At 47.5% G+C, this 17,132-nt stretch overlaps 1 protein-coding gene across 2 annotated transcripts in view; it reads right to left on the bottom strand.

The window, feature by feature from the left end:
- Nucleotides 1-6,801: 6,801 nt before the first annotated feature.
- zyx (zyxin) overlaps nt 6,802-17,132 on the bottom strand; it is a 53,583-nt gene continuing 43,252 nt past the window's right edge. For both annotated transcript variants that reach the window (XM_087812374.1, XM_087812373.1), the window contains exon 10: nt 6,802-8,495. In XM_087812374.1, coding sequence (XP_087668500.1) covers nt 8,382-8,495 — 114 coding nt within the window. In that variant the 3' untranslated portion in view covers nt 6,802-8,381. The remainder of the gene's footprint in view (nt 8,496-17,132) is intronic.

Here is a 17,132-nt window from a genome sequence, read left to right as displayed (position 1 = left end):
CAGAGAGACATGTTTGTAGACCTCTCTTCAGTCAGAGAGACATGTTTGTAGACCTCACTTCAGTCAGAGAGACATGTTTGTAGACCTCACTTCAGTCAGAGAGACATGTTTGTAGACCTCACTTCAGTCAGAGAGACATGTTTGTAGACCTCACTTCAATTCAGAGAGATATGTTTGTAGACCTCACTTCAGTCAGAGAGACATGTTTGTAGACCTCACTTCAGTCAGAGAGACATGTTTGTAGACCTCACTTCAGTCTGATAGACATGTTTGTAGACCTCACTTAAGACTGAGAGACATGTTTATAGACCTCACTTCAGTCAGAGAGACATGTTTGTAGACCTCACTTCAGTCAGAGAGACATGTTTGTAGACCTCACTTCAGTCAGAGAGACATGTTTGTTGACCTCACTTCAGTCAGAGAGACATGTTTGTAGACCTCACTTCAGTCAGAGAGACATGTTTGTAGACCTCACTTCAGTCAGAGAGACATGTTTGTAGACCTCTCTTCAGTCAGAGAGACATGTTTGTAGACCTCACTTCAGTCAGAGAGACATGTTTGTAGACCTCTCTTCAGTCAGAGAGACATGTTTGTAGACCTTACTTCAGTCAGAGAGACATGTTTGTAGACCTCACTTCAATTCAGAGAGATATGTTTGTAGACCTCACTTCAGTCAGAGAGACATGTTTGTAGACCTCACTTCAGTCAGAGAGACATGTTTGTAGACCTCACTTCAGTCTGATAGACATGTTTGTAGACCTCACTTAAGACTGAGAGACATGTTTATAGACCTCACTTCAGTCAGAGAGACATGTTTGTAGACCTCACTTCAGTCAGAGAGACATGTTTGTAGACCTCACTTCAGTCAGAGAGACATGTTTATAGACCTCACTTCAGTCTGAGAGACATGTTTGTAGACCTCACTTCAGTCAGAGAGACATGTTTGTAGACCTCACTTCAGTCAGAGAGACATGTTTATAGACCTCACTTCAGTCAGAGAGACATGTTTGTAGACCTCACTTCAGTCAGAGAGACATGTTTGTAGACCTCACTTCAGTCAGAGAGACATGTTTATAGACCTCACTTCAGTCAGAGAGACATGTTTGTAGACCTCACTTCAGTCAGAGAGACATGTTTGTAGACCTCACTTCAGTCAGAGAGACATGTTTGTAGACCTCTCTTCAGTCTGATAGACATGTTTATAGACCTCACTTAAGACTGAGAGACATGTTTGTAGACCTCACTTCAGTCTGAGAGACATGTTTGTTGACCTCACTTCAGTCAGAGTTTGTAGACCTCACTTCAGCCAGAGAGACATGTTTGTAGACCTCACTTCAGACTGAGAGACATGTTTGTAGACCTCACTTCAGTCAGAGAGACATGTTTATAGACCTCACTTCAGTCTGAGAGACATGTTTATAGACCTCACTTCACTTCAGTCAGAGAGACATGTTTGTAGACCTCACTTAAGACTGAGAGACATGTTTGTAGACCTCACTTCAGTCAGAGAGACATGTTTGTAGACCTGACTTCAGTCAGAGAGACATGTTTATAGACCTCACTTCAGTCAGAGAGACATGTTTGTAGACCTCACTTCAGTCAGAGAGACATGTTTATAGACCTCACTTCAGTCAGGGAGACATGTTTGTAGACCTCACTTCAGTCAGAGAGACATGTTTGTAGACCTCACTTCAGTCAGAGAGACATGTTTGCAGACCTCACTTCAGTCAGAGAGACATGTTTATAGACCTCACTTCAGTCAGAGAGACATGTTTGTAGACCTTACTTCAGTCAGAGAGACATGTTTGTAGACCTCACTTCAGTCAGAGAGACATGTTTGTAGACCTCACTTCAGTCAGAGAGACATGTTTGTAGACCTCACTTCAGTCAGAGAGACATGTTTATAGACCTCACTTCAGTCTGAGAGACATGTTTATAGACCTCACTTCACTTCAGTCAGAGAGACATGTTTGTAGACCTCACTTAAGACTGAGAGACATTTTTGTAGACCTCACTTCAGTCAGAGAGACATGTTTGTAGACCTCACTTAAGACTGAGAGACATGTTTATAGACCTCACTTCAGTCAGAGAGACATGTTTGTAGACCTCACTTCAGTCAGAGAGACATGTTTGTAGACCTCACTTCAGTCAGAGAGACATGTTTGTAGACCTCACTTCAGTCAGAGAGACATGTTTATAGACCTCACTTCAGTCAGAGAGACATGTTTGTAGACCTCACTTCAGTCAGAGAGACATGTTTGTAGACATCACTTCAGTCAGAGAGACATGTTTATAGACCTCACTTCAGTCAGAGAGACATGTTTGTAGACCTCACTTCAGTCAGAGAGACATGTTTATAGACCTCACTTCAGTCTGAGAGACATGTTTATAGACCTCACTTCAGTCAGAGAGACATGTTTATAGACCTCACTTCAGTCTGAGAGACATGTTTATAGACCTCACTTCACTTCAGTCAGAGAGACATGTTTGTAGACCTCACTTCAGTCAGAGAGACATGTTTATAGACCTCACTTCAGTCAGAGAGACATGTTTATAGACCTCAATTCAGTCTGAGAGACATGTTTATAGACCTCACTTCAGTCTGAGAGACATGTTTATAGACCTCACTTCAGTCTGAGAGACATGTTTATAGACCTCACTTCAGTCAGAGAGACATGTTTATAGACCTCACTTCAGTCTGAGAGACATGTTTATAGACCTCACTTCACTTCAGTCAGAGAGACATGTTTGTAGACATCACTTCAGTCAGAGAGACATGTTTATAGACCTCACTTCAGTCAGAGAGACATGTTTGTAGACCTCACTTCAGTCAGAGAGACATGTTTATAGACCTCACTTCAGTCTGAGAGACATGTTTATAGACCTCACTTCACTTCAGTCAGAGAGACATGTTTGTAGACCTCACTTAAGACTGAGAGACATGTTTGTAGACCTCACTTCAGTCAGAGAGACATGTTTGTAGACCTGACTTCAGTCAGAGAGACATGTTTATAGACCTCACTTCAGTCAGAGAGACATGTTTGTAGACCTCACTTCAGTCAGAGAGACATGTTTATAGACCTCACTTCAGTCAGAGAGACATGTTTGTAGACCTCACTTCAGTCAGAGAGACATGTTTGTAGACCTCACTTCAGTCAGAGAGACATGTTTGCAGACCTCACTTCAGTCAGAGAGACATGTTTATAGACCTCACTTCAGTCAGAGAGACATGTTTGTAGACCTTACTTCAGTCAGAGAGACATGTTTGTAGACCTCACTTCAGTCAGAGAGACATGTTTGTAGACCTCACTTCAGTCTGAGAGACATGTTTATAGACCTCACTTCAGTCAGAGAGACATGTTTGTAGACCTCACTTCAGTCAGAGAGACATGTTTATAGACCTCACTTCAGTCAGAGAGACATGTTTATAGACCTCACTTCACTTCAGTCAGAGAGACATGTTTGTAGACCTCACTTAAGACTGAGAGACATGTTTGTAGACCTCACTTCAGTCAGAGAGACATGTTTGTAGACCTCACTTAAGACTGAGAGACATGTTTATAGACCTCACTTCAGTCAGAGAGACATGTTTGTAGACCTCACTTCAGTCAGAGAGACATGTTTGTAGACCTCACTTCAGTCAGAGAGACATGTTTGTAGACCTCACTTCAGTCAGAGAGACATGTTTGTAGACCTCACTTCAGTCAGAGAGACATGTTTGTAGACCTCACTTCAGTCCGATAGACATGTTTATAGACCTCACTTAAGACTGAGAGACATGTTTATAGACCTCACATCAGTCAGAGAGACATGTTTGTAGACCTCACTTCAGTCAGAGAGACATGTTTGTAGACCTCACTTCAGTCAGAGAGACATGTTTTTAGACCTCACTTCAGTCAGAGAGACATGTTTGTAGACCTCACTTCAGTCAGAGAGACATGTTTATAGACCTCACTTCAGTCAGAGAGACATGTTTGTAGACCTCACTTCAGTCAGAGAGACATGTTTGTAGACCTCACTTCAGTCAGAGAGACATGTTTGTAGACCTCACTTCAGTCAGAGAGACATGTTTATAGACCTCACTTCAGTCAGAGAGACATGTTTATAGACCTCACTTCACTTCAGTCAGAGAGACATGTTTATAGACCTCACTTCAGTCAGAGAGACATGTTTGTAGACCTCACTTCAGTCAGAGAGACATGTTTATAGACCTCACTTCAGTCAGAGAGACATGTTTGTAGACCTCACTTCAGTCAGAGAGACATGTTTGTAGACCTCACTTCAGTCTGATAGACATGTTTATAGACCTCACTTAAGACTGAGAGACATGTTTATAGACCTCACATCAGTCAGAGAGACATGTTTGTAGACCTCACTTCAGTCAGAGAGACATGTTTGTAGACCTCACTTCAGTCAGAGAGACATGTTTGTAGACCTCACTTCAGTCAGAGAGACATGTTTGTAGACCTCACTTCAGTCAGAGAGACATGTTTATAGACCTCACTTCAGTCAGAGAGACATGTTTGTAGACCTCACTTCAGTCAGAGAGACATGTTTGTAGACCTCACTTCAGTCAGAGAGACATGTTTATAGACCTCACTTCAGTCAGAGAGACATGTTTGTAGACCTCACTTCAGTCAGAGAGACATGTTTATAGACCTCACTTCAGTCAGAGAGACATGTTTATAGACCTCACTTCAGTCAGAGAGACATGTTTATAGACCTCACTTCAGTCAGAGAGACATGTTTGTAGACCTCACTTCAGTCAGAGAGACATGTTTGTAGACACAACTGAAGCTGCTGTGTGAGGAGGTCAAGGTGGGGTAAGGTAAGGTAAGGTAAGGTAAGGTAAGGTAAAACTTTATTGATCCCTCAGGAGGTCTCCTTCGGGAAATTGTCTTTTTCCGGTAGCCAATACATACAGCAATTTTTTATAAAAAAAAAAAAATAAATAAAAATAAAATAAGAAGAACATAAAGAGGAAGAAGAAGATGATACAATCTAAGTCTAAAGATGAAGACAAAGAACATAGATCAAAGAAAAACAACAAGACAAAGGATTCAAAGACTAACATAGAACATCATGATACTTTTACTCCACTCCTGCCCCCCAACTCAGAATTGTACAAACTAGGAGGAATGAATGAGTCCTTGAGTCTATTAGTGTTGCATCATGGGAGGAGCATTCGTGCTTCATCTGCTTCTCTGCTCACTGATGACAGTGTTCAGAGGATGATGTCATCATGATGGACAGTAGTTTGTTCAATGATCTCCTCTCAGCAACTGTCACCAGTGAGTCCAGCTTCATTCCAACCACAGAGCCAGTCCTCCTGATCAACCTGTTGACCTGTTGACCTGTTGACCTGTTGACCTGTTGACCTCCTCCTGGACACATTTCCACCCCAACACACCACAGCATAGAACACTGGCCACCACAGACTGGTAGAACATGCAGAGGAGAGGTTAGGGATCCCATCACATCAGTTCCTGATCCAGGGAGTCTACGACGTAGTACCAAACCCAACCTGTTCAGCAGGGGTTGTGGAGTCACCAGCCTCCCGAGGGGTTGAGCCGCTGATGCCATGACCAGTGACGTGCCGTCAGGGGAGGCAGGTGAGGCAGTGCCTCCCCTGCGATCATTCAAAGAAAGAAAATAAATAATGGTAAAATCATTTTAATTGTTAAAGTTTTTATTTTTCATTTAGCTTCACCAATTTTGATTCTTTTTTTCTTCAAAATCGCTGAATTTTCGCAAATTCCCGTTCAAATACTTAGGAGCGAAGCCGGTGAGGCAGCAGCGAGCTGTGCCTCCCCTTGGGTTGTCTGTTGCTTCCTGTCTGCTTCACACACGTTCCATATATGAACTGGTTTTCCATCATTTGCTTCACGTATAGAAGGTTCAGTGTTTATCGTCACCAGCTGCGTGTGTGTAACAAGTTTTGTGTCACAGGTGAGGCGCACACTTGTCTTGCCTCACGTCACGATCCCAGACATTGGTTTTGTGACTCGACGCCTGCAGAGTGACCTTCACGCTACTGTGAGTCAACATGGATCATTCATTTCCACTCTTCTAAAGTGGACTTTCAAGCGAAGCAGGAGATCATTACTGAAGACAAGGCTCTGAATGGTTCGTTTCATCAACACGACGCAAAGTGACGGATATTTTTATGCAGAACCGGTTCATGGACTTCATTTATAAGTAAAGGTGAGACAGAGGTAACATTTAAAGAAAGAATGTAGACGTGAAAACATAAACCATAAACTTCTGCCACCAATCATCTGCGCTGAGCAGATACGTTTGTGAATCTGATCCTGATGACGTCACTGCCTCACCAGCCATGAGCAGGTCCTCCTCACCTGCGCTGCTAGCAACACACTGGGAGTTGAACTTCGACCTGAAAATCCAAGAGTGTGTTGCGACCTCAACACTGACCTCCTGCTGATCTCAGAGACCTTCGAGCAGATGTTGCTCCTTGAACTCACTGTACCTTCTGAGGACCACAGTCACCACCACAGGTGAGGAGGTCACAGAGGCAGCAGAGGTCGCCTCAAGGTGGCCGTGATCCAGAACCGTGGGTGAGGAAGAACTACCGGATCAGGCCCGGATGGGTCGTCTGGTGACCTTCAACAGCTACAAGCCTGTGTGGGTTTACTCCGGGTACGTGTTTCCTCCGGTCTACTCTAGAGAGTCTGTGTGTGTGTGTGTGAACAGTTGAGTCTCTGGTGTCATGTTCAGCGTGTCCCCGCCTCTCACCCCAGGTAGCTGGGACAGACCCAGAGGTAGAAAACGACAGAGTCGATGATTCATTCACTGGTTTATTTTGATACAATCAAAGTTTCTTTCACATGAAACGTCTTGAAGGACGATGAAGGCATTTGAACGTTGTTGGCACGACTGACTCACAGCAGGGGTTCTGACCCTTAGGAACATCTGTGTCACATGACCAGTGTCGTCATGAGGTCGCCATGAGGTCATCATGATGTCGGTGGTCATAATCTGAGCACAGGTGGTCATAATCTGAGCACAGGTGTTCATAATCTGAGCACAGGTGGTCATAATCTGAGCACAGGTGTTCATAATCTGAGCACAGGTGGTCATAATCTGAGCACAGGTGTTCATAATCTGAGCACAGGTGGTCATAATCTGAGCACAGGTGGTCATAATCTGAGCACAGGTGTTCATAATCTGAGCACAGGTGGTCATAATCTGAGCACAGGTGTTCATAATCTGTGCACAGGTGGTCATAATCTGAGCACAGGTGTTCATAATCTGTGCACAGGTGGTCATAATCTGAGCACAGGTGTTCATAATCTGAGCACAGGTGTTCATAATCTGAGCACAGGTGTTCATAATCTGAGCACAGGTGTTCATAATCTGAGCACAGGTGGTCATAATCTGAGCACAGGTGTTCATAATCTGAGCACAGGTGTTCATAATCTGAGCACAGGTGGTCATAATATGAGCACAGGTGTTCATAATCTGAGCACAGGTGGTCATAATATGAGCACAGGTGTTCATAATCTGAGCACAGGTGTTCATAATCTGTGCACAGGTGTTCATAATCTGAGCACAGGTGTTCATAATCTGTGCACAGGTGGTCATAATCCCAGCACAGAAAGGCATATTCAAAGTGCTAATCTAGTAATCTGAGCAGTAATGAGGGCACAAAGGCGTATTCAAAGCAGAGAAAAACATCGTTTGAACAAATTCTCAGATTAAATGGAAGCAGAAAGTAAGAAATAATGTCTGGAGCTCAAGATTCTCACATATAGATGCTGATCTGGAACTTTGAGTTAAGAATACTTTGAGATTATGTATATAATGAGTGTTTCTGAACAAAGAAGGTGAAAAAGAGAATCATGTCACATGTTCTTTGATCGTTCTCGTGCTGAAAGTGTTTGATGATGTTCTTACAAGCGTCACAGGAACAGAAGCAGGATTAGAAGCTTCATGCTGGCGTCATGTGACCTCTGAACACTGATGTGCGCTCGTGGAAGGCTCAGCACGGCTGTCGGACCAGACGAGCGCCGACGTTGTGCAAGATTTGCTGAGTAAACAGAAGAAGGAGCAGAAGATCATCTGCAGCAGAGAAGACATCGACTGCATGCACACGAGGCAGGTCGGGAGGCGGAGCCTAGGGAGGGGCCTGGTGAGGAGGCGGGGCCTGGTCAGAAGGCGGGGCTTGATCAGGAGGAGGGGCCTGGTCAGAAGGCGGGGGCTGGGGAGGGGCCTGGTCAGGAGGCGGGGCCTCGTTAGAAGGCGGGGCCTGGTCAGGAGGCGGGGCCTGGTTAGGAGGCGGGGCCTGGTCAGGAGGCGGGAAGGCAGCCGAGGGGGAATCTGTGCTTTTCGAGGGGGGTTTTGTTCTGGGGGCGTCAGACTAATCACTGGGCGGCTTGTTTGGCTCTCTGGGTGTGACACTTCATACACAAGATCTTGCCGTCCAGAGGATAACAGCCGTTCTCATCCGCCTCGATGGAGAGAGGCCGAGCACAGTCCTGTAGAACACACTTGATTTAGCAACACTGGAACACACTCGACCACAGTGGACAACACTCGACCACACTGGACCACACTGGACAACACTGGACAACACTCGACCACACTGGACAACACTCGACCACACTGGACAACACTGGACAACACTGGACAACACTCGACCACACTGGACAACACTGGACAACATTGGACAACACTGGACAACACTCGACCACACTGGACCACACTGGACAACACTCGACCACACTGGACCACACTGGACAACACTGGACAACACTGGACAACACTTGACCACACTGGACAACACTGGACAACACTGGACAACACTCGACCACACTGGACAACACTCGACCACACTGGACAACACTGGACAACACTGGACAACACTCGACCACACTGGACAACACTGGACAACATTGGACAACACTGGACAACACTCGACCACACTGGACCACACTGGACAACACTCGACCACACTGGACCACACTGGACAACACTGGACAACACTCGACCACACTGGACAACACTGGACAACACTGGACAACACTCGACCACACTGGACAACACTGGACAACACTGGACAACACTGGACAACACTGGACAACACTTGACCACACTGGACAACACTCGACCACACTGGACAACACTGGACAACACTTGACCACACTGGACAACACTCGACCACACTGGACAACACTGGACAACACTTGACCACACTGGACAACACTGGACAACACTGGACAACACTGGACAACACTCGACCACAATGGACGACACTCGACCACAATGGACGACACTCGACCACAATGGACAACACTGGACCACAATGGACAACACTCGACAACACTGAACAACCCTAGACCACAATGGAAAACACTCGACCACACTGGACAACACTCGACAACACTCGACAACACTCGACCACACTGGACAACGCTTGACCACAATGGACAACACTCGACCACACTGGACAACACTCGACCACACTGGACAACACTCGACCACACTGGACAACACTCGACCACACTGGACAACACTCGACCACAATGGACGACACTCGACCACAATGGACGACACTCGACCACAATGGACAACACTGGACCACAATGGACAACACTCGACAACACTGAACAACCCTAGACCACAATGGAAAACACTCGACCACACTGGACAACACTCGACAACACTCGACAACACTCGACCACACTGGACAACACTTGACCACAATGGACAACACTCGACCACAATGGACAACACTCGACCACACTGGAGAACACTCGACCACAATGGACGACACTCGACCACAATGGACGACACTCGACCACAATGGACGACACTCGACCACAATGGACAACACTGGACCACAATGGACAACACTCGACAACAATGGACGACACTCGACCACAATGGACGACACTCGACCACAATGGACAACACTGGACCACAATGGACAACACTCGACAACACTGAACAACCCTAGACCACAATGGACAACACTCGACCACAATGGACAACACTCGACCACAATGGACAACACTGGATCACAATCGACAACACTCGACAACACTGAACAACCCTAGACCACAATGGACAACACTCGACCACAATGGACAACACTCGACCACAATGGACAACACTCGACCACACTGGACAACACTTGACCACACTGGACAACACTTGACCACAATGGACAACACTCGACCACACTGGACAACACTTGACCACAATGGAAAACACTCGACCACACTGGACAACACTTGACCACAATGGAAAACACTCGACCACACTGGACAACACTCGACCACAATGGACAACACTCGACCACACTGGAGAACACTCGACCACAATGGACGACACTCGACCACAATGGACGACACTCGACCACAATGGACGACACTCGACCACAATGGACAACACTGGACCACAATGGACAACACTCGACAACAATGGACGACACTCGACCACAATGGACGACACTCGACCACAATGGACAACACTGGACCACAATGGACAACACTCGACAACACTGAACAACCCTAGACCACAATGGACAACACTCGACCACAATGGACAACACTCGACCACAATGGACAACACTGGATCACAATCGACAACACTCGACAACACTGAACAACCCTAGACCACAATGGACAACACTCGACCACAATGGACAACACTCGACCACAGTGGACAACACTCGACCACAGTGGACAACACTCGACCACACTGGACAACACTCGACCACAATGGAAAACACTCGACCACACTGGACAACACTTGACCACAATGGAAAACACTCGACCACACTGGACAACACTCGACCACAATGGACAACACTCGACCACACTGGAGAACACTCGACCACAATGGACGACACTCGACCACAATGGACGACACTCGACCACAATGGACGACACTCGACCACAATGGACAACACTGGACCACAATGGACAACACTCGACAACAATGGACGACACTCGACCACAATGGACGACACTCGACCACAATGGACAACACTGGACCACAATGGACAACACTCGACAACACTGAACAACCCTAGACCACAATGGACAACACTCGACCACACTGGACAACCCTAGACCACAATGGACAACACTCGACCACAATGGACAACACTCGACCACAGTGGACAACACTCGACCACAATGGACAACACTCGACCACACTGGACAACACTTGACCACACTGGACAACACTTGACCACAATGGAAAACACTCGACCACACTGGACAACACTTGACCACAATGGAAAACACTCGACCACACTGGACAACACTCGACCACAATGGACAACACTCGACCACACTGGAGAACACTCGACCACAATGGACGACACTCGACCACAATGGACGACACTCGACCACAATGGACGACACTCGACCACAATGGACAACACTGGACCACAATGGACAACACTCGACAACAATGGACGACACTCGACCACAATGGACGACACTCGACCACAATGGACAACACTGGACCACAATGGACAACACTCGACAACACTGAACAACCCTAGACCACAATGGACAACACTCGACCACAATGGACAACACTCGACCACAATGGACAACACTGGATCACAATCGACAACACTCGACAACACTGAACAACCCTAGACCACAATGGACAACACTCGACCACAATGGACAACACTCGACCACAGTGGACAACACTCGACCACAATGGACAACACTCGACCACACTGGACAACACTTGACCACACTGGACAACACTTGACCACAATGGACAACACTCGACCACACTGGACAACACTTGACCACACTGGACAACACTTGACCACAATGGACAACACTCGACCACACTGGACAACACTTGACCACAATGGAAAACACTCGACCACACTGGACAACACTTGACCACAATGGAAAACACTCGACCACACTGGACAACACTTGACCACAATGGACAACACTCGACCACACTGGACAACACTTGACCACAATGGAAAACACTCGACCACACTGGACAACACTTGACCACATTGGAAAACACTCGACCACACTCGACAACACTCGACAACACTCGACCACAATGGACAACACTCGACCACACTGGACAACACTCGACCACAATGGACAACACTCGACCACACTGGAGAACACTCGACCACAATGGACGACACTCGACCACAATGGACGACACTCGACCACAATGGACGACACTCGACCACAATGGACAACACTGGACCACAATGGACAACACTCGACAACAATGGACGACACTCGACCACAATGGACGACACTCGACCACAATGGACAACACTGGACCACAATGGACAACACTCGACAACACTGAACAACCCTAGACCACAATGGACAACACTCGACCACAATGGACAACACTCGACCACAATGGACAACACTGGATCACAATCGACAACACTCGACAACACTGAACAACCCTAGACCACAATGGACAACACTGGACAACACTTGACCACACTGGACAACACTGGACAACACTTGACCACAATGGACAACACTAGACCACACTGGACAACACTCGACCACACTGGACAACACTCGACCACAATGGACAACACTCGACCACAATGGACAACACTCGACCACAATGGACAACACTCGACCACACTGGACAACACTTGACCACACTGGACAACACTTGACCACAATGGACAACACTCGACCACACTGGACAACACTTGACCACAATGGAAAACACTCGACCACACTGGACAACACTTGACCACAATGGAAAACACTCGACCACACTCGACAACACTCGACAACACTCGACCACACTGGACAACACTTGACCACAATGGACAACACTCGACCACACTGAACAACCCTAGACCACAATGGAAAACACTCGACCACACTGGACAACACTCGACAACACTCGACCACACTGGACAACACTGGACAACACTTGACCACAATGGACAACACTAGACCACACTGGACAACACTCGACCACACTGGACAACACTTGACCACACTGGACAACACTGGACAACACTTGACCACAATGGACAACACTCGACCACAATGGACAACACTGGACCACACTGGACAACACTAGACCACAATGGACAACACTGGACCACACTGGACAACACTCGACCACAATGGACAACACTCGACCACACTTGACAACACTTGACCACAATGGACAACACTCGACCACAATGGACAACACTGGACCACACTGGACAACACTCGACCACAATGGACAACACTCGACCACACTTGACAACACTTGACCACAATGGACAACACTCGACCACAATGGACAACACTGGACCACACTGGACAACACTTGACCACAATGGACAACACTCGACCACAATGGACAACACTGGACCACACTGGACAACACTCGACCACAATGGACAACACTCGACCACACTTGACAACACTTGACCACAATGGACAACACTCGACCACAATGGACAACACTGGACCACACTGGACAACACTAGACCACACTGGACAACACTCGACCACAATGGACAACACTAGACCACAATGGACAACACTAGACCACACTAGACAACACTAGACCACAATGGACAACACTAGACCACAATGGACAACACTAGACCACAATGGACAACACTAGACCACACTGGACAACACTCGACCACAATGGACAACACTAGACCACAATGGACAACACTAGACCACACTGGACAACACTAGACCACAATGGACAACACTAGACCACACTGGACAACACTCGACCACAATGGACAACACTAGACCACACTGGACCACACTAGACAACACTGGACAACACTCGACCACAATGGACAACACTAGACCACACTGGACAACACTCGACCACACTGGACAACACTAGACAACACTGGACAACACTGAACAACACTCGACCACACTGGACAACACTGGACGACACTGGACAACAGTCGACCACACTGAACAACACTCGACCACACTGGACAACACTGGACGACACTGAACAACACTCGACCACACTGGACAACACTAGACAACACTGGACAACACTGAACAACACTCGACCACACTGGACAACACTGGACGACACTGGACAACAGTCGACCACACTGAACAACACTCGACCACACTGGACAACACTGGACGACACTGGACAACACTCGACCACAATGGACAACACTCGACCACACTGGAGAACACTCGACCACAATGGACGACACTCGACCACAATGGACGACACTCGACCACAATGGACGACACTCGACCACAATGGACAACACTGGACCACAATGGACAACACTCGACAACAATGGACGACACTCGACCACAATGGACGACACTCGACCACAATGGACAACACTGGACCACAATGGACAACACTCGACAACCCTTTACAACCCTAGACCACAATGGACAACACTCGACCACACTGGACAACCCTAGACCACAATGGACAACACTCGACCACAATGGACAACACTCGACCACAGTGGACAACACTCGACCACAATGGACAACACTCGACCACACTGGACAACACTTGACCACACTGGACAACACTTGACCACAATGGAAAACACTCGACCACACTGGACAACACTTGACCACAATGGAAAACACTCGACCACACTGGACAACACTCGACCACAATGGACAACACTCGACCACACTGGAGAACACTCGACCACAATGGACGACACTCGACCACAATGGACGACACTCGACCACAATGGACGACACTCGACCACAATGGACAACACTGGACCACAATGGACAACACTCGACAACAATGGACGACACTCGACCACAATGGACGACACTCGACCACAATGGACAACACTGGACCACAATGGACAACACTCGACAACACTGAACAACCCTAGACCACAATGGACAACACTCGACCACAATGGACAACACTCGACCACAATGGACAACACTGGATCACAATCGACAACACTCGACAACACTGAACAACCCTAGACCACAATGGACAACACTCGACCACAATGGACAACACTCGACCACAGTGGACAACACTCGACCACAATGGACAACACTCGACCACACTGGACAACACTTGACCACACTGGACAACACTTGACCACAATGGACAACACTCGACCACACTGGACAACACTTGACCACACTGGACAACACTTGACCACAATGGACAACACTCGACCACACTGGACAACACTTGACCACAATGGAAAACACTCGACCACACTGGACAACACTTGACCACAATGGAAAACACTCGACCACACTGGACAACACTTGACCACAATGGACAACACTCGACCACACTGGACAACACTTGACCACAATGGAAAACACTCGACCACACTGGACAACACTTGACCACATTGGAAAACACTCGACCACACTCGACAACACTCGACAACACTCGACCACAATGGACAACACTCGACCACACTGGACAACACTCGACCACAATGGACAACACTCGACCACACTGGAGAACACTCGACCACAATGGACGACACTCGACCACAATGGACGACACTCGACCACAATGGACGACACTCGACCACAATGGACAACACTGGACCACAATGGACAACACTCGACAACAATGGACGACACTCGACCACAATGGACGACACTCGACCACAATGGACAACACTGGACCACAATGGACAACACTCGACAACACTGAACAACCCTAGACCACAATGGACAACACTCGACCACAATGGACAACACTCGACCACAATGGACAACACTGGATCACAATCGACAACACTCGACAACACTGAACAACCCTAGACCACAATGGACAACACTCGACCACAATGGACAACACTCGACCACAATGGACAACACTCGACCACAATGGACAACACTCGACCACACTGGACAACACTTGACCACACTGGACAACACTTGACCACAATGGACAACACTCGACCACACTGGACAACACTTGACCACAATGGAAAACACTCGACCACACTGGACAACACTTGACCACAATGGAAAACACTCGACCACACTCGACAACACTCGACAACACTCGACCACACTGGACAACACTTGACCACAATGGACAACACTCGACCACACTGAACAACCCTAGACCACAATGGAAAACACTCGACCACACTGGACAACACTCGACAACACTCGACCACACTGGACAACACTGGACAACACTTGACCACAATGGACAACACTAGACCACACTGGACAACACTCGACCACACTGGACAACACTTGACCACACTGGACAACACTGGACAACACTTGACCACAATGGACAACACTCGACCACAATGGACAACACTGGACCACACTGGACAACACTAGACCACAATGGACAACACTGGACCACACTGGACAACACTCGACCACAATGGACAACACTCGACCACACTTGACAACACTTGACCACAATGGACAACACTCGACCACAATGGACAACACTGGACCACACTGGACAACACTCGACCACAATGGACAACACTCGACCACACTTGACAACACTTGACCACAATGGACAACACTCGACCACAATGGACAACACTGGACCACACTGGACAACACTTGACCACAATGGACAACACTCGACCACAATGGACAACACTGGACCACACTGGACAACACTCGACCACAATGGACAACACTCGACCACACTTGACAACACTTGACCACAATGGACAACACTCGACCACAATGGACAACACTGGACCACACTGGACAACACTAGACCACACTGGACAACACTCGACCACAATGGACAACACTAGACCACAATGGACAACACTAGACCACACTAGACAACACTAGACCACAATGGACAACACTAGACCACAATGGACAACACTAGACCACAATGGACAACACTAGACCACAATGGACAACACTAGACCACACTGGACAACACTCGACCACAATGGACAACACTAGACCACAATGGACAACACTAGACCACACTGGACAACACTAGACCACAATGGACAACACTAGACCACACTGGACAACACTCGACCACAATGGACAACACTAGACCACACTGGACCACACTAGACAACACTGGACAACACTCGACCACAATGGACAACACTAGACCACACTGGACAACACTCGACCACACTGGACAACACTAGACAACACTGGACAACA

This window comes from Callionymus lyra, chromosome 17 (assembly GCF_982586985.1).
Source record: "Callionymus lyra chromosome 17, fCalLyr1.hap1.1, whole genome shotgun sequence".
Taxonomy (NCBI): Eukaryota; Metazoa; Chordata; class Actinopteri; order Syngnathiformes; family Callionymidae; genus Callionymus; species Callionymus lyra.
This window is presented reverse-complemented; position numbering and strand designations above follow the sequence as displayed.